The following is a 19,757-nucleotide window of genomic DNA, read 5'->3' on the forward strand; positions in this document are numbered from 1 at the left end:
TGTACATTGAACGTTTACTCTCTTGTACATTTAGATGCTAACGTCCAAATACAGCAGAGAGTGGAGTCCCTTGTTAACTCCAACAACCAAGTTTCAAGCCTCTTGATCAAGTTTGTAACAGTTAATTTCTACCTTTTTTTACTTCGGAAGAAAATGAGCTTTTTTTGGTGGTGTTTGAACTTGAAAGATAATTGCAAAAACAAGGAAAGAGTATTTTACTTAGTACCAATAGGTTAATGTCATGTACCGTTTTCCCTGAACCAAATCATCTGTAGTGATCCAAGTTCCAATTACATTACCGAGTTAGTAAGAACTTAATAATATACAAAATGACATGGATACCATACAAGTAAACCTTTGCAACTTCAAATTTTGCAGCACCTTGGATGTGGTTAGAGTTCTTGTCCCACTCTCTCCATTCATCACTGAACAAACTGTGAACTTTGGCTATTCTGTTGTTATCTTTTGATCAAACTTACAGGAGCTTCTTGTGATGTTGGAAGATGCGGAACTCGAATGGTTTGCACCAAGTCTCTTCATCTGGTTCAGGTGCTTTTTCCCTTTCAAGTGGTCTTCCATCACAGCTTCTGCCCAAACTCCAACCTGACACGTTTCACACCAAAATTTCGCGTGTATTTTCTTTAATGCATTTATTCTCTCCGCTTGGTCACCAATGGTGGTTGTTGTACCATTCTTGTTCTTCAGAGGTTCTATATTTTGCCTGTTCTGCTCAGGCTGCTCCTCTTCTTTAGATTCTACTCTAGCTGTATCAACCATATTTAGATTCTTCACCTGCTGATCTGCTTCTGCGTTTGACCTTGATATTGTGGCAGCAATGGATGCAGTAAACTCATTAAACTTTCTTCTCTTTGACGACGCGGACATGTCGGTGCTCTTACTATTGTTCTGTTGTCTCAATGATGCTTCCTTGGCCTTGTGCTTCCTACCCTGAACATGTGCACTAAAGACTCCCTGATTTGGAGCACTAACCCGACATAGCGCACAACTCCACACTTCCTTGGGTTTACGATGCTCATCAAGCGGGGGTATTACAGCTTTCTGCTTTCTGGAATGGAGAGCTGGGTTTGGCTTGTCCTGCAATGGGATAATCAAAAGTAACATGTTCATTCGTCAATTAAGAGCTTCATCACCAAATACATAGAACTAACCTTGAATAATCAGCACTCATGAGCTAGATTGTTTAGTTTTAGACCTAGAATTGTTTAGTTTTATCACCTCTTCAACTTGAGAAATTATAAGCACCAGCCATAACCATTTTTTAACATGTCAAACCCCCTTTTAACATAGACTTTCAACTTTTCACTTTTGCACCACAATTTGATTACTTGCATATTTTCCAGCTGACAAAAAATCTAGAAACCATTAATTGACTAGTTAGTTAACTAAGCCAGCACACTTATCCGAATACAATAAGGGTACATTTGGTTGGGGCTAAATTGATATGGAAGTTTTCATGATGAACACAAGGTGTAATTTTATACATATAGTTTATTCATGAAAATTTCCACCAAAACAAACACACCATTGAAAAGTTTATTCTTGACTTGAATAAGGAAGGCATAAATGCAAGCAACCTTGTTCACATCAAACACAAAATGAAAAGTGAGATATAAGTATATAACAGAAGGGGTATTCAGTCCACACTTACCAGTATGATCACTTTATCCTTCTTGCTAGTCTCTTCAGGACAAGGCTCTATCTTCACAGGAGCCATGAGTTGCTGCAACTGTTGTGATTTTGGTGGGGCAAATGTACTATTGAAACGGTTATTTAAACTCATTGCCACTCTCTCCTCAACCAAGGATCGACGCGGTGGCGGTGGCGGTGGCGGTGGCGGTGGCGGTGGCTGAAGCTGCACTGATTCACTCAGATTTCCTCTCTGCATTGGAAGAATTCCCAACAATGCTTCCAAGGCGAGCTCCCTCCTCACCTCAGCTTCAAGCTGAATCCTCCGTGCAACGCCGCTGGCAATCATCTCTCGCCGTATCTGCGCCTTCTCCAGTTCCCGCATGGAGTCTCCGGCAACCGCATTGGTCAGCGGCATTGAAACCATGTTTAGAAACTCACCTTAAATAGAAAACAGTTTCAAAAAAGATGCAAACTTTTTTACGTTTCTAACGCGAAAAAAGGGGCTACCTTTAGAATCAACATGCTACCTAGAACGAGAATATAAACACAAACGCATAGAAAGGAGGCGTCATTGAATGAAGAAAAAGACTGAAACTTTACCTCGCAACAATCGGTCGGAGTAGACGGCGGTGGCGGGAGAAGGAGGGGGAGGAGGGAAGGCCGTGTATAAGGACTGCGTCGGTGGCGTAACCCCAATAGCTCGGTGGTTGAAGTCCATGGAGGAGAATGAGTTGTGGGTTGAAGAAGTAGTTGAGTTTCGAAATCTGGATTTTAAGGAGGGTTAGGAAAATGTGATTGCTGATTCTGATTCTGCATTGATTCAATTAGTGTTCTCATCATGACTCTAACTCTATCAGAATCGTATATATGAATCGAAAATCATGATGCTTCCAAGGTCCAAACTTTTTCCCTCTTTCACATTCTAGTCTTTCATCTTCCTTCGTTACAAAATCATAACAGTGATTATTTATTGGACTAAGGGTTTGTTTGGATGATCTTTTAAGAAAATATCTTTTTTTGAGTTATATTTTTTGAAAATTTTTATAGAAAAATAAAAGTAATTTTATGTTTGGGTATTTTATACAAAAAGATTTTTTTATCTATTAATTATATTTGAATATAATAATATAAAAGTAATTTTTATTTATTTATTATATGAAAAATATATTTTAAAAAAAAAAGATCTTTAAAATAAGATATAAATTATAATTTTTCAAAAAAGATGTTTTTCTGATTTTTCTAGTGTTTTTACTTTTACTATTCAAAAGTTACCAAACACACTAAAAAATAAAAAAATATCTTTTTTTTTATTTTTTATCAAAATAATAATAACGTCCAAACAAACACTAAATTGACAAGAATATCACTTTTTGAACGGATGCAAATCTTGCAATAATCCTATATTAAAAAAAAAAAAAGATCAACCATCGAATTAATTAAATATATGTTAATATATAAAATATAAATAAAAATATATAAAGCAATACAAATATATTGTAGTTAATTTTAAAGAGATATTTTAGTAATTTAAATTTAAATTAAATTGTATTTAAAATATTTTAAGAAAAGAAAAGATGTTTTAAGAAAAGATGTTTTTTTGAATTATCTTTTTTTAAAATATTTTATAAAAAAGTAAAAATAATTTTATGTTTGAATATATTATGCAAAATGATTTTTTTATCTATCAATTATGTTTAAGTATAGCAATATAAAAGTACTTTTTTGTTTATTTATTGTATGAAAAACATATTTTTTTCTTAGAAAAAAAGATCTTTTAAAAAAATATGTAAATTACAGCTTCTCAAAAAATATTTTTTTTATTTTTCTAATACTTTTATTTTTACTACTAAAAATTTGTCAAACACACTAAAAAATAAAAAAAATCTTTTTTTATTATCTTTTTTAACAAAATAATAACGCACAAACAAACACTAAATTAACAAGTATATCACTTTTTGAACGAATGCAAATCTTGTAATAATCCTATATTAAAAAAAAGAGAAGATCAACCATCGAATCAATTAAATATATGTTAATATATAAAATATAAATAAAAATATATAAAGCAATACGAATATATTGTAGTTAATTTTAAAGAGATATTTTAGTAATTTAAATTTAAATTAAATTGTATTTAAAATGATAAGTTTTAATATTTAATAGATTAAAATACTCTTATAATTAATTCTTAAAAAAATAAGAAATCTTTTAGGTTTAATTTAAAAATTTTAAAATAAGCTTATATGATTAATTAATAATATTTGAATGTATGAGTTATTAGATATTTAAATTTGATTTTAAAAATACTAAAATATTTAGAGTTGATTTTAAAAAATTTATATTAAAATTGATTCAATCCAATTTAAATCATACAATATAATATTATTATTTTATTATTATATTTAAAAATTTTTAGGTAAAAACTCAGAATAAATTTCATGTGAATTTTTATAAATTTTTTATTATAATTTATTCTGTTTGTAATATTACTCAGAATATTTTAGTCTTTTCAAATTAATTAAAATGATATTTTAATTGGTTAATATATGATATATTTTTAAATTTAATTAATATTTAGAGTAAAATTATAAATTAGTGAATTTAAATGTAATTAATTTAGACACCAAAAAAATGTAATTTATTTACTTATTGATTATACAGCAATAAATGTTCAATTTTGTAATTTTAATTGATTACATGTTCAATTTTGATTGTTGCCAACTAAAAAGGATAGAAGAGTAAAGTAACTTTTTAGGCGTAGATTTTAAAATATATGATTTTTTTTATGAATCAAACGAAATTTATTTAATCTTTAACGGTATTTAACCATTTAGGTGTAGATTTTAAAATATATATTTTAAAATATATGATATTTTTAGCCTCTTATGATAGTTGATGTGGATATTTTATCTTTTTACATTTAAATTCAAATTAAAAAATTTTAATATAATTTAACAACCTTTAACTTAAAAGGGTATTTTAGTTTTTTTTAAAAACTAATCTTAAAAGATTGTTTGAAAAAAGATCTTAGTCCTTTTGTAATATACTCAAAAAGATATTTTAATCTTTTTTCAGTTAATTAAAAAGATATTTTAGTATAAGAATTAATGTGTAATATATTTTTAAATTTAATTAATATTTAAAAAAATATAAGAAAATAAAAATTGTTGGATTTAAATATTTTTTTTAATTTATTGATGATTTAACTGATCCTAACTAAAAGGAATATTTTTTGCTCTTAATTATTTGGGATGTTGGAGAAATCAGTTTTTTTTTTTTAATATTAAATTAACAATCTTAATTTCTGCTGCAATCACATAATAATATACCTAGTTTCATGTTTGACGCTTTATGACTATTCCTTAGAATTAAGACTACTCAATTCTTTCTAATAATGTATATTATTTACGTGCTGAATCTTTAACAATATTTTATCTTATTAATAAGATTTTAAATTTTAATAAGATATCAGTTTCCTGTTTTAAGGTACATACCTGAGTCTATTTAAAGTTTAACCCTCAGAGTTTTTTTCCATAGAATTAAACCGTGTCAAAAAAAGAACAAAAATTACTACTCAACACTTCAATGGCTTCTCTTTCTCTTTCAGTTCCCTATGCCATTCTTCCAAGTATTCAACAAACACAGCTTATTGATGATGATGATGATCCTATGACTGTTGACCGAAGCATCTTCAATTTAGCAGAGAAGAAGCGTTATGAGTGGAAGAACATGTTGAAGGATCATGTTGGAGCATGGTGTATTGGTTCTTCTCATGGTTGGATTGTGTTTCTTGATCAGAATGGAGTTCCACTTCTTCTAAATCCTTCTTCTTCCACTATTATTAACCTACCACCTCTTCCCCTTTCATTCTTGCACCCTCTCACATATTCTTACTTTGCTGAACACTTAAGGAAAACTTTCATAGTCAAAGCAATCTTGATGTGTTATTCCTCTCCTTCAAGATACATTATTGCTATCATATATGGTTCTAACTGTAAGATTGCTTACTGCAACTCTACAACTTGGGTTGAACTCTCTAATGATAGACAATCTTATTGTGATATTGTGTTCAGCAACAACCATCTTTATGCCTTGACACAAGATGGTTCTATTGAAGTTTGGAATATTTCTGGGCCAATTCCTACAAGATTGATTTTTCTGACACCAATTATGGAGGTGAATTATGAAGAGGAGAAACCATATTTTGGAGATAATTTCTCAATAAATTTGTATTTGGTGGTATCCGGGGAAGATATCCTGCTGGTAAAAAGGTTTATTGGAAATTTTGTTAATGATGATGGGTTGGTAGTAGAAGAAGGAGATCTTTTATCCTCTGAAGATACACAACCATTGATTTGTCCTTATAAAACAAAGTATTTTACTGTTTATAAGCTTGATATTGAAGACAAGAAGTGGAAAAAGATGAGTTATTTACATGATAAAATTCTGTTCTTGGGTGCTAATGAATCTGTATCAATGGATGCTAAAGTTTGTTTGGGGTGTGAAGCAAATTCAATCTACTTCACAGATGATAGGTGGGAAGAGATGAATTTGGACTACATGTATGGTGGACATGATTGGGGTGTTTTTAATCTTCAAGAGAAATATGTTAAGAGCCTCATACAATGTGCAGATAGGATTGATCCTCCACCAATTTGGGTAGTTCCAGTTCCATAGGATTGTAATAACTTGCATGCATAAAATGTTCGATTATGCTATATCTGATATCCATCCTTATCTTTGTTATTCCATTGTAATTTAGGATTTGCCATCTAGAATGATATGGTTCTTTTGTAATTAATTTTGTTTGTTTCTTCTCTGACAATTCAAAGAATCATGTTAAGAACTTAAGATTCATTAGCTTTTTTTTTCAGTGCATATGACACATTACAGTATATCTTTTTTTTTTGGGCAAAGTCTTCTAAGGAAAAAAGTTACTTATAAAAATTGAGAGTTTTAAATTTCTCAAGATTAGATCTCTGCTTGCAAACTTTCTCAACAGATTTTAACAATCGACACAAATTTCCTCAATAGAACTCAGAGTAAGCTAGAATTATTTTTATCTGTGTTTCAAATGAGCATGGAATCTCTAAATATCATTTCACCTTTCAACAATGCCAAATATTAAATTGGAAAAAATCAATAACACCTAACAAATTACTAAGACATTATATTCAATCCCCACCCACATCAGAACCTATAACCAACACCAGAATCACAAGATACGATCCCAGACTAGGCACAACATTAGCAAGCAATCTTCTTCCTAACATTCAATTCCAGGAATCGTCCATGATGGACTTATGGTGGTGGAGATGCTCTGTGGGAGTGCATGAATCGCCCTCACAGGTTGTTAATAAATTCATTAAAATTTTGTTGCCAATAAGTGAATATAGGATAGTGAGATAGGGCAAATTCATAAATATTTTAGAAAGCTCCATCAGTTCTTATAGAGAACTCTATCAAATACTTTGTCTTTTTTCCTTCCCCTAGTAATCTATTCTGGTCTTTTTTGATAGAAATCTGTGTATTATGTGTTACAGTAATCACTTTTTTCTTTTTTACTTCTAATTTGAAGAACATCATAGCAAATTGAATAACAGTGTCAAACATTATAACTTGAATAAAAAGCTTGTTCTCACATATACTGAATAACAGTGTCAAAGATTATTTATTGGATTAAATTGACAAGTATATCACTTTTTGAACGGCTGCAAATTTAGAATTTATTTAGGCGCCATTTTTTAAAAATTTTTTATTTTAAATGATATTATTTTAAAAATTTTTATAAAAATAAAAGTGATTTTATGTAAAAAAAAATTATTTATCAATTATATTTGGGTAAAATAAGATAAAAGTTTTTGTTTATTTATTATATAAAAATATCTTTTTTAAGAAAAAAAGATCTCTTAAAAAAAGATATAAATTATAATTTCTAAAAAAATATTTTTTTTATTTTTTAGTACTTTTACATTTACTATTAGAAATTTACCAAACACACTAACAAATAAAAAAAAAATCTTTTTTCATTGAATTTTTTTTATCGATTTAATGGTACCCAAACAAGTACAATAATTCTATATTAAAAAAAATCAATCATCGAATCAGTTAAATATATGTTAATATATAAAATATAAATAAAAATATATAAAAACAATATAAATATATAGTAGTTAATTTTAAAAAAATATTTTTGTAATTTAAACTTAAATTAATATGTATTTAAAATGATAAATTTTAATATTTAGAAGACTAAAATACTCTTATAATTACTTCTTAAAAGAAATAAAAAAATTTAGGTTTAATTTAAAAATATTAAAATAATCTTATATGATTAATTAATAATGTTTGAATCTATGAATTACTAGATATTTAAATTTTATTTTAAAAATACTAAAATATCTATAGAGTTTATTTTAAAAGACATATTAAAATTGATTCAATCTAATGTGATATAATATTATTATTTTATTATTATATTTAAAATTTTTAGATGCAATCAACTTCACGTAAAGTTGATAATTGAAAGAGGCCTGCTACACATACAAGTCTTACAAGTTGGCACAAGTCTACGTTCAAGAGTAAATAAACGCACGCGTTATTCAACCGCTTCCTGTTTCCAAAGCGCGCTACTCACCATGGATTATGAACGACTCTTCTTCTTCCTCCATGAAAACGAGTTTTTTTGCCAAATTTGAAGATAATGGAACTTCAGAAATATATCCAAACGATTACAGAAATACACCCAAAGAATTACAGAAATACACCCAAACGGTTACATGAATTCACCAAAACGATTATAGAAATACACCCAAAAAATTACAGAATACACCCAAAGGATTACAAAACTACACCCAAAGGATTTAAGAAATACACCCAAAATTCGTTGAAGTACATCTTATGCATAATTCAGAACTATTTCTCTTTCTCCTCCTGTTTCTTTTTCTTCAAAAATGATTTCAGAGCTTGATATCAAAAAACAATGGAAATCGAGAATAACGAAGAAAGAAAACAGAGAGAAAAGCACGTAAATGAAGAAGAAGAAAGAGAAGGCAAGAAATGAAAGAAAAGAAGAAGAAGAGGAAGAGGAAGAATAACGTGCAGCAAGAGGAAGAAGGTGCAGAATTTCTCTAATTGAAAATAGTTAAATTTTCATCTAATGACTTAGGGTGTGTTTGGATTTGCGTTGGAGAAGAGAGAAGCTCGTTTGAGTTTCTTGAAAGCTTCATCTTTATGTTTGGCAATATTTTTATGCTGTAAACGCAGAAGTGATTTCTGCCTTCAACCCAGGTTTACCAAAAGCTAAAAATTCTAGCTTTTCCGTTCACCTTTTCACGTTGGATTGAACTTTATGTTCTATGTACCAATTATATCCTTCATTATTCATATGTTTATTTTTTTTATAGTATTTTTTTCTAATACTCTCTTATGTATATTATTATTTTTTATAAAATTTCTGTTTTTTTATATGAGTTCTTTTACTGTTATTGTTATTTTTTTTTGTATGAAATATTTTTTTTACTTTGTATTATAATTCTATTAATCCTATTAGAGTACTAAAAAATATTGAGAGTACTAAAAAAAATATTAAAATTTATTTAAATATTTAAAATAAAATTATAAGATAACATAAAATAATTATTTAAATTCATGTTCTTTTTTGTAATTTTTTAACTAAAAGTGATTTTGAATAATGTAATCCAAACAATATTTAGTTTACTATAATTCATTTTGAATAAGAATTACCAAACATAAACCACGTTAATACTAACTCACTTTTGATCAAAATCAATTCTACAAAATCAATTTTATACAAACCTCAGTTTGCAAACCGTAATCCAAACACACACTTAGTGTGTGTTTGAATTATTGTTTACAAATGAAAATTTGCATAAAATTGATTTTGCAAACTTGATTTTAATAAAAAATAAGTTTCTGTTAAAATGATTTATGTTTGGTAATTTTTGTATCAAAATGGATTATAATAAAATAAATGTTGTTTGGCTTTTACCATTCAAACTCACTTTTAGATTAAAAAAATGACTAAAATGGATATCAACTTAAATAATTTTTTTATATTATCCTATTATTTTAATTTAGATATTTAAATAGATCTTATTAGTTAATTTTATAATAAAATTAATATTTACTTACTAAAATAAAAATAACATATAAAAATAGATAAAATATATTTTTAAATATATATATGTGTGTAAAAGAATATTTAATCAAATATGTTACATTTTTTAAGTATTAACGTAAGAATGTTACTTTAGTATTTTTTACATCATATTCTTATTCTAGTACTCTCAATAATCTTATTCTTAATATTAATTTGGAATCCAAAGTTTATGATTTTATTATTATCTATGATTAATTTTTTATTTAATTTATCTTTTTTAATAAAATCATAATCTATATTATAAAAAATTACACTAAAATATAGTATACAAGAATTACAATTATAAAAAAGAGTACTAAAAATAATAAAAAAATTAAATATTTATTTTGTAGTAATTGAAACAAATTTAAAAGTTCTTGATAATATTTTTATATAGTATATTTTTAGTATTTTTAGTACTCTTTTTTTAGTATGCTATAATTTTTTACTATTATTGTTATTTATAGTTAATTTTTTTGTTTAATTTACTTTACCTAATAGAATCAATAAATCATACTATAAAAAGATTAGCGGCTCAACAGGTACTATCAGCCGCTTTTCTATTTTTCTAAGAAATTAATTTATTTTTATTTTGTTAATATATTATTTACTCTTTAAATTTATTAAATAAAAATTTTTATATTATTTTAATATTAACGTAATCTTATTTATATCATATTTTTTTACCATAAAATTATTATAAAAAATTATTAAAATATTAAATTATAAAAGCACACAATAAAAAAGTAAAAAAAAAAAACATAGTTTAAAAATAATGATAATAATATTATCCTGGTTTAAAAAGAGTATACATAAACCAAAATATATGTTAGTTATTTATAAAAGATAATTTTGCTTAAATGTCGTGGATTTTCATATTTGCCTTCATTTTTTTTAAGTGGTATGCCAAAATATAGATTTAAACCTGAATAGGTCTTCATTTCTTTGTAAATAGTGAAAAAACTAAAGAAATGAAAATACTTATTTTTTTTATTTTTAAATATCAAACTATAAGAATGATTAATAAACAAAATAGGAGAATATAATAATTAATGATAACTGTTTCGGTTGTTTTGGATTATAGTGATAGAAGTAAAATTAAAAAAAAAAATAGGACACCAAACTCTTATATCTCTTTTAATTTATTAGGTAACTAATGAAATAAAATATTATTATTTATAGTATAAATTAAATTAAAAAATATTTAATCCAAAACATTATAGTAGGAGAAAATAGTTATTATGACAAAAATTAAAATTGTCAATCATACAATAGCACTATTTCAATTCAATCATGTGAAAAAAATTCAAATCTCAATTTATTAGGTATTAAATAAAATAAACTAAAATATTATTTGCACTCTAAACTAAATAAAAAAATACCAATACTTTTAGAATTAAAAAAATTATATTTTTAAAAATAAATAAATAAATATTTTATAAAACGACTACTATTGTACCTGACAATAATTGCACATAGTTTAAATGACATGACTCACTTCAAAATTTTAATGTCCAAATTTAAGTTTTAATATTAACTTTTATGGTAGAACTTCTCCCTTACATTTTACATAAAGAAACCACCTTTACGGTGAACACAATTCATATTCTCTACCTTATTTTCATCTGAATTTCTGTAACAGTTGTAGAAAAATTACGTGTAACCTCTTCTTTAATTTTTTACTCTATTAATTTACGTTTTAATTTATTTCATTTTTTTACTTCTATTTCTAATTCAAGATGCACTTCTCTGTATGGAATAATTATTATTAGAATAAAAAAAGTCATTATGACATAAATTAAAAAAATAGTAAATAAAAATTAATAGAAATTAAAGTTGTTAATCATACAATGAGACTATTTCAGTTCAACCATGCCGAAAAAAATAAAAGAAAATTCAAATCTAAATTTATTAGATATTAAATAAAGTAAAATTACATAAAATGTTATTATTTACCGTATAAATTAAATAAAAAATTACTAATATTTTTAAATAAATATTTTATACAACAACTGTCATACAAAATTCACTGAATAGTAGAAAAAAAAAGTTGAACATCAAACTCTTTTATCCCTTTGTATATTGTTATTTTGTTATAGTATATAAATAATAGTTTTAGAATTATCTAAATATTTTAATATAAATTATTTAATATTGTTAGATCTAAAAAAATTAAGAAATAAAATTAATATTTCTTCTAAAAATGATTATTTTTAAAATTATAAATACACAATAAAAAATTAGAATATATTAAAATATTACCATAATAAAAAATAATTCAAAAGATAAAATTAACAAACTAATGGAATATATATATACAACTAACCAATGTTATCATCATTCAGTATATTATTTAGACTAATTCTAATACTTGAATATCTAAAAAACAGATTATTAATATATAAATAATATTTTTTGAATTATCTAAATCTTTTAATATAAATAATTTAATATTGTCTGGACCAAAAAAATTAAAAAATAAGATTAATATTTCTTCTAAGAATAATTTTTATCAAAATTATAAATACATAATAAAAATCTAGAGTACATTAAAATAGTATTATAATAAAAAATTCAAATATAAAATTAATAGTGTTAATTTTTTAAGTGAACAATTATCAATCATAATACACTGTATTATAGATATATGTAACATATTATATTAGAAATAATTAAAAGTTTACTAATTATGAATTAAAGCTTTTAAAAAAATGAGAATTTATACCCACTAATGTTATTAGTGTTTCATCTATTACTTGGATTTGGACCAATTCTATTATTATTTTCAGTATCTAAATGTTTAAAAAGCAAATATATTATTGATATGAGATTAATGTATTTTTAAATTTTACCAAAAATAAAGTAATTTTTATATAAATCGTAGCTACTAAGAGTAAAAAAAATATAATAGTAATAATTAAAACATAAATCTAAATGAAAAAATTATTATTTATAATTTATAATAATTAATTTAGATAGTGTACCTCAAGTAAAATACTGAAGGGCAATCATTCTAGGCATGTGTCTATTTCTGTTTGTGATATCTTTAAAAAAAATAAATGGATTAAAAGTAAATTAAATAAAAAAATTATCTGTATTCAATAATATTAATAAAAGATGAGATGAGAAGAGAGAAACGGATGAGAGACGAAAGATAACGGATAAAAGTTATGTTAAAGTGTTCAAATAGTGGAAAAGTTAAATAGAGAGGGTAATACTGGAAAGAAATTTTGGACACCAAATCCATATATTGTCATTATATATTGTTATTTTTAAATTTTACCAAAAATAAAGTAATTTCTTATATAAATCATAGCTACTAAGAGTAAAAAACAATATAATAGTAATAATCAAAATATAGATCTAAACGAAAAAATTATTATTTATAATAATTAATTTAGATGGAGTACCTCAAGTAAAATATTGAAGGACAATAATTCTAGACATATGTCTATTTTTGTTTGTGATATCTTAAAAAAAATAGATTAAAAGCAAATTAAATAAAAAAATTTCTATCTATATTCAATAATACTAATAAGAGATGAGATGAGAAGAAAGAAACAGATGAGAGGTAAAAGATAACAGGTAAAAGTTATGTCAAGCACGTAGTGGAGAAATTAATAGAAAGGGTAATATTGGAAATAAATTTTGGACACCAAACTCATGTATTGCCATTATATATTGTTATAGATTTGAAACTGATTCATATAAGAAACTTTCTGAAATATTGAGTAGTAGTACTCGATCTACAGTTATAAAAAAAATAAACTTTAGATGTAAAAATAGAATAAGACAAAAAGTACTTATCTTTTAAATTTTCTTTTAAAAATTAAAAATTAGTACTCAAAAATAAAATAAACCTGTTGCATTTGTTCTTGACAACGTGATTGCTGATTGATTTGTTGAATTCTTCCTTTTTTAATAAATGCTGTCAGAACTAAAAGATAGCAAGCAAAAAGAAGATCGAACAACAACATGGATAGATGTTTGTAAGTGGAGCAGTTATTTAATTTCTTCACGATTGCGGTAGTTATTTAACTCTTTCATCGGTTAATGACTTTTTTAATTAAAAAACAAAAATATATTATTACTATTTTGTCCATAAATTTAGTTTGTAAAATAAATTATTTAAGGATAAATGGTGTCTACAAAAATTGGATACCAAACTCTAATATTGACTTTATATATTGGTATAGATATTTTAATTGGTTAATATATGATATTTTTTAATTTAATTAATAATTAGAGTAAAAATATAAATTAGTGAATTTAAATGTAATTTATTTACTTATTGATAATATAACAATAAATGCCAATGAGTAAGAGCTCAAATGGCATAGTCTTCCCATACTCAATTAAGAGATTAAGAGATTGCGGTTCGAGTCTCCTATCTTTGATTAAAATAAAATAATATAACAATAAATGATTACATGTTCAATTTTGATTGTTGCCAACTAAAAAGGATAATTGTTATCTTTCGAAGAGTAAAGTAACTTTTTAGGTGTAGATTTTAAAATATATGATTTTAAGAAGCAAACGAAATTTATTTAATCTTTAACGGTATTTAACCGTTTAGGTATAAATTTTAAAATATATGATATTTTTAGCCTCTTATGATAGTTGATGTGGATATATTATCTTTTTAAATTTAAATTCAAATTAAAAATTTTTAATATAATTTAACAACCTTTAACTTACAAGGGTATTTTAGTTTTTTTAGAAACTAATCCTAAAAGATTGTTTTTTTTTTTAGATATATTGAAAAAAGATCTTAGTCCTTTTGTAATATTACTCAAAAAGATATTTTAATCTTTTTTCAGTTAATTAAAAAGATATTTTAGTATGAGAATTAATGTGTAATATATTTTTAAATTTAATTAATATTTAAGAAAAAATAAGAAAATATAAATTGTTGGATTTAAATATTTTTTTTTTAATTTATTGATGATATAACATTAACTGATCCTAACTAAAAGGAATATCTTTTGCTCTTAATTATTTGGGATGTTGGAGAAATCAGCTTTTTTTAATGTTAAATTAACAATCTTAATTCTTAGAGTTAAGACTACTCAATTCTTTCTAATAATGTAGGAACACGGGAACAGCTTCTTATATTATTTACGTGCTGAATCTTCAACAATATTTTATCTTATTAATGAGATTTTAAATTTTAATAAGATATTAGTTTCCTGTTTTAATGTACATACCTGAGTCTATTTAAAGTTTAACCCTCAAAGCTTTTTTCCACAGAATTAAACCGTGTCAAGAAAAGAACAAAATATACTACTCACACTTCAATGGCTTCTCTTTCTCTCTCAGTTCCCTATGCCATTCTTCCAAGTATTCAACAAACACAGCTTATTGATGATGATGATGATGATCCTATGACTGTTGACCGAAGCATCTTCAGTTTAGCAGAGAAGAAGCGTTATGAGTGGAAGAACATGTTGAAGGATCATGTTGGAGCATGGTGTATTGGTTCTTCTCATGGTTGGATTGTGTTTCTTGATCAGAATGGAGTTCCACTTCTTCTAAATCCTTCTTCTTCCACTATTATTAACCTACCACCTCTTCCCCTTTCATTCTTGCACCCTCTCACATATTCTTACTTTGCTGAACACTTAAGGAAAACCTTCATAGTCAAAGCAATCTTAATGTGTTACTCCTCTCCTTCAAGCTACACTCTTGCTATCATATATGGTTGCAACCGTAAGATTGCTTACTGCAACTCTACAACTTGGGTTGAACTCTCTAATGATAGACAATCTTATTGTGATATTGTGTTCAGCAACAACCATCTTTATGCTTTGACACAAGATGGTTCTATTGAAGTTTGGAATATTTCTGGGCCAATTCCTATAAGATGGATTTTTTTAACACCGACTATGGTAGTGAATTATGAAGAGGAGAAATCATATTTTGGAGATAACTTCTCAACAAATTTGTATTTGGTAGTATCTGGGGAAGATATCTTGTTGGTAAAAAGATTTATTGGAAATTTTGTTAATGATGATGGGTTAGTAGTAGAAGAAGAAGATCTTTTATCCTCTGAAGATACACAACCATTAATTTGTCCTTATAAAACCAAATATTTTACTGTTTATAAGCTTGATATTGAAGACAAGAAGTGGAAAAAGATGAAATCTTTACATGATAAAATTCTGTTCTTGGATGCTAATGAGTCTGTATCAATGGATGCTAAAACTTGTTTGGGGTGTGAAGCAAATTCAATCTACTTTACAGATGATAGGTGGGAAGAGATGAATTTGGATTACATGTATGGTGGACATGATTGGGGTGTTTTTAATCTTCAAGAGAAATATGTTAAGAGCCTCGTACAATGTGCAGATAGGATTGATCCTCCACCAATTTGGGTAGTTCCAGTTCCACAGGATTGTAGTAACTTGCATGCATAAAATGTTCGATTATGCTATAGGCCTATATTGGATATCCACCCTTATCTTTGTTATTCCATTATAATTTAGGATTTGTCATTTAGAATGATATGGTTCTTTTGTAATTAATTTTGTTTGTTTCTTCTCTACGATTCAAAGAATTATGTTAAGAACTAAAGATTCACTAGCTTTTTTTTAGTGCATATGACACTTTACGGTTTTTTTTTTTTCATTATAGTGCATATTCGCAAATTGACCCTCTAAATTTTCTTATTCTATTTACAAATTTAGCACCTAATTTTCCCTAATCGATTCCCACAAATCAAACTCAATTCCCACAAATCAAATCTGCAACACCGAATTCTACCTCACAGGTCACAGAAAATTTCAACTTTTGGTATAAGAATAGTAAGAAAAATAATTTCTCCCAGTGTAAAACATCATGATAGGTCTAGGAGAGGGAAAAAAGAAAAAGTTACTTATAAAAATTGAGAATTTTAAATTTCCCAAGATTATATCTGCTTGCAAATTTTCTCAATAGATTTTAACAATAGACACAAATTTTCTCAACATACTCTGTTTCAAATGAGCTTGGAATCTCAAATATCATTTCACCTTTCAACAAGCGAAATATTAAATTGGGAAAAATCAATAACACCTAACAAATTAGTAAGACATTATATTCAATCCCCATCCACAGAGTTCTAAAAAATTGTTGATCTGATTAGCACCTATAACCAACACCAGAATCACAAGATACTATCCCAGACTAGGCACAACATTAGCAAGCAATCTTCCTCCTAACATTCAATTCCAGGAATCGTCCATGATGGACTTATGGTGGTGGAGGTGCCCTTTGGGAGTGCATGAATCGCCCTCACAGGTTGTTAATAAATTCATTAAAATTTTGTTGCCAATAAGTGAATATAGGATAGTGAGATGGGGCAAATTCATAAATATTTTAGAGAGCTCCATCAGTTCTTATAGAGAACTCTATCAAATACCTTGTCTTTTTTCTTTCCTCCTAGTAATCTATTCTGGTCTATTTTGGTAGAAACCTGTGTATTATGTCTTACAAGTAATCACCTTTTCTTTTTTACTTCTAATTTGAAGAACATCATAGCAAACTGAATAACAGTGTCAAACATTATAACTTGAATAAAAAGCTTGTTCTCACATAAATGATATATAGATAAAAACAAATTTAGTGTAGTTCCATTTCAGATTCAGATGCAACACAAGAGTACATAAAGGGAACAAGGAGACACAACCCCACATTAATTGGTGCTAGTATTGTGCATAGAGAGGGCGCCTATACTCATCAAAGTACTGATCACGATCAACAAAGACAATGGCATAAAGTGCATAAATTATCCCAGGGATATACCCTAGAATAGTCAACAGCAAGCAGATGAGGAATTCAACCTGCAAAAAATATGCATCCACTATCAATAAATCTACAAGGGAAACACAGAGAACCAATAGAGTAATGGTAGCATACAACTCCAGATTGATCAAATATTATTCCACCTGAAAAAAAGATTCCCATTTAACTGAAAAATAACTACTTTCAAGTAGCTAGATCAAAAAGAGATAAAAATAATGATACCCAGAAGAAAAAAAGAGAATTTTACTACAAAAACAGTGAAAATAAGTAAAAGGGTGTTAGTATCTGATCCTAGAAGTCCAGATCCAAAGAGAAAAGATGTGGCGAGAGTAAGAAATGGAGACATACACTGCAGCAACCATGGCGGAAGCAAACACCGAGTGGGGGGAGCAAGATGGCGATCAAAATCTCGCAGCAAATTTCACATCGGGTTGGCATTTTCCTGTGACTCTGATAAGCTTCTGTTCTTCTTTGTGGAATGGATTGGGGTTTTGGAATGGAAACTGTTGGTTGTTATTTGATACTACTAAGTTTAAGTTATATCAACGAAGATCCAAGATGCCACGTGTTACACGTGGAGATTCATGGTTTGTTTATATTATTATTAAATTAAATGGAAAATGTCTACATAGGGCTTCAAAGGCCAATGGAACTTTGGGAAGATTAGATTAGTACACGTCCAAATCCAAAATCTATACATGGAGAATTTTAAAATTAATATAAAATATAAATTTAAGAATAAAGGGATAAATAAATCTCTCAATATTTATATTTTTGATAGATTAGTCACTCAAAAAAATATTAATAATTTTTTTTAAAATAATAAATATAAATACACTATTTTTAAATTAGTCTCTATAGCTAAAGACTTAAGATAAAAATTTTAATTTAAACAATTTTATTTATATTTATTATCATAAAAAAATTTATTAATATTTTTTTAGAAACTAATCTGTTCAAAATATAAATCTTTAAAAATTTATTTATCACTTTATTCTAAATTTAATTTTAATATATTATTAATATAAAATAATTTTAAGTGAATTCAATTATATAATATTACACTAATAAAAAAAATTATTTTTTAACATTTACACGAAAAGGATGATTCACAAGAATTTAACCATTTTAAAAGAACTAAATAATTAACTAAGAATGAGTAATCACTCTTAACCGTTAAGAAATGTTTAAGAAGTCTTATACGTTACCCATAGCATTTTTTAATTTATTTTAGAATTAATATAATTTATTATTTTTATCAAATAATTAATTAATAATATTTAAAAATATTAATTAAAAATATAATATTAGACTACTAATTAAAAATATTGGTGAATACAAATTAAAATTGCTAATTCTTAAATTTTTTTCTTATTTTAATGTCAAATAAAAAAATAAATAATTAAATTAGTCTAATAAAATCTAATTAAATATTTTAATTTTTTATAAATTTTTTAAAATTATTTACGTCTAACAAATTAGTTCTTCATTATTATAAAAAGAGATTAATTTTTATTTTATAATAATATTTTTTAAAATTTAATTCTCTTATAATAAAATTTATTAAAAATTTATTTACCTAACACACTAACAATTAATTAAAAATAAAAAAATAACAAATAGGTCCTAATCTTTTGTTCGGCAGACATTTTCATCTTCAAAGATTAAAAATTATATTTAAATTTCTAACTTCTTAAAAAATTGGACATCTAGGTCTCTCTATTAAAAATAGGGTCCGTTAAAACTCAACGAAAAAACTGACTTGGCTCCCGTTAAATTGACCTGGCCGTTACGGTGTCCTACGTAGAGGTAGAGTTTTTAAAATGGGGACAAATTAGTCCCCCTCATTCAAAACGATTTCGTTTGGTGAGTACCCCTTCCCTTATGGATCATCTGATCCTGCGTCTACTCTTCTCTGCTGTTGTTGTTCGTGTGCTGCTCTACTCGCCGCTGCTATCCTATTGCTCGTGCGTTGCCGTGCTCGTCGGTGGAGGGGTTTTCTTCATGTTTGTTGGGGTTTTTGTTCTTATTCTTTTTGTTCTTTTTTTTTTTTTTGGTCGAAGCTTGCTTTTCCTCCTCCAATGGCAGATTTGGCACCAACACCACCACATGTGGTAGTCAAATTCAGTCCAATAGTATTACATAAGAAAAATTCTCACTCTTA

At 26.4% G+C, this 19,757-nt stretch overlaps 4 protein-coding genes across 4 annotated transcripts; 2 read left to right on the forward strand and 2 right to left on the reverse strand.

Moving 5' to 3' along the window:
- Positions 1-191: 191 nt before the first annotated feature.
- Positions 192-2,590, reverse strand: LOC107620356 (uncharacterized). Its single transcript, XM_016322533.3, has 3 exons — positions 2,251-2,590; positions 1,670-2,088; positions 192-1,095 (listed from the first exon to the last, which is right to left on the reverse strand). The coding sequence occupies exons 1-3, from the start codon at positions 2,366-2,368 to the stop codon at positions 448-450; spliced, it is 1,185 nt and encodes a 394-aa protein (XP_016178019.1). The 5' UTR covers positions 2,369-2,590; the 3' UTR covers positions 192-447.
- A 2,645-nt stretch (positions 2,591-5,235) lies between these two features.
- On the forward strand, positions 5,236-6,327 carry LOC107615509 (putative F-box protein At5g55150). The gene has a single exon (XM_016317569.1). The coding sequence runs from the start codon at positions 5,236-5,238 to the stop codon at positions 6,325-6,327; it is 1,092 nt and encodes a 363-aa protein (XP_016173055.1).
- An 8,781-nt stretch (positions 6,328-15,108) lies between these two features.
- On the forward strand, positions 15,109-16,227 carry LOC107615516 (putative F-box protein At5g55150). Its single transcript, XM_016317575.1, has one exon. The coding sequence runs from the start codon at positions 15,109-15,111 to the stop codon at positions 16,225-16,227; it is 1,119 nt and encodes a 372-aa protein (XP_016173061.1).
- A 1,111-nt stretch (positions 16,228-17,338) lies between these two features.
- Positions 17,339-18,112, reverse strand: LOC107641336 (PMP3 family protein At4g30660). Its single transcript, XM_016344833.3, has 2 exons — positions 17,942-18,112; positions 17,339-17,631 (listed from the first exon to the last, which is right to left on the reverse strand). Exons 1-2 carry the CDS (start codon positions 18,029-18,031, stop codon positions 17,494-17,496), a joined length of 228 nt encoding a protein of 75 aa, XP_016200319.1. The 5' UTR covers positions 18,032-18,112; the 3' UTR covers positions 17,339-17,493.
- Between the last annotated feature and the right edge of the window lie 1,645 nt (positions 18,113-19,757).

This window comes from Arachis ipaensis, chromosome B1 (assembly GCF_059453495.1).
Source record: "Arachis ipaensis isolate K30076 ecotype BB chromosome B1, ASM5945349v1, whole genome shotgun sequence".
Classification (NCBI taxonomy): Eukaryota; Viridiplantae; Streptophyta; class Magnoliopsida; order Fabales; family Fabaceae; genus Arachis; species Arachis ipaensis.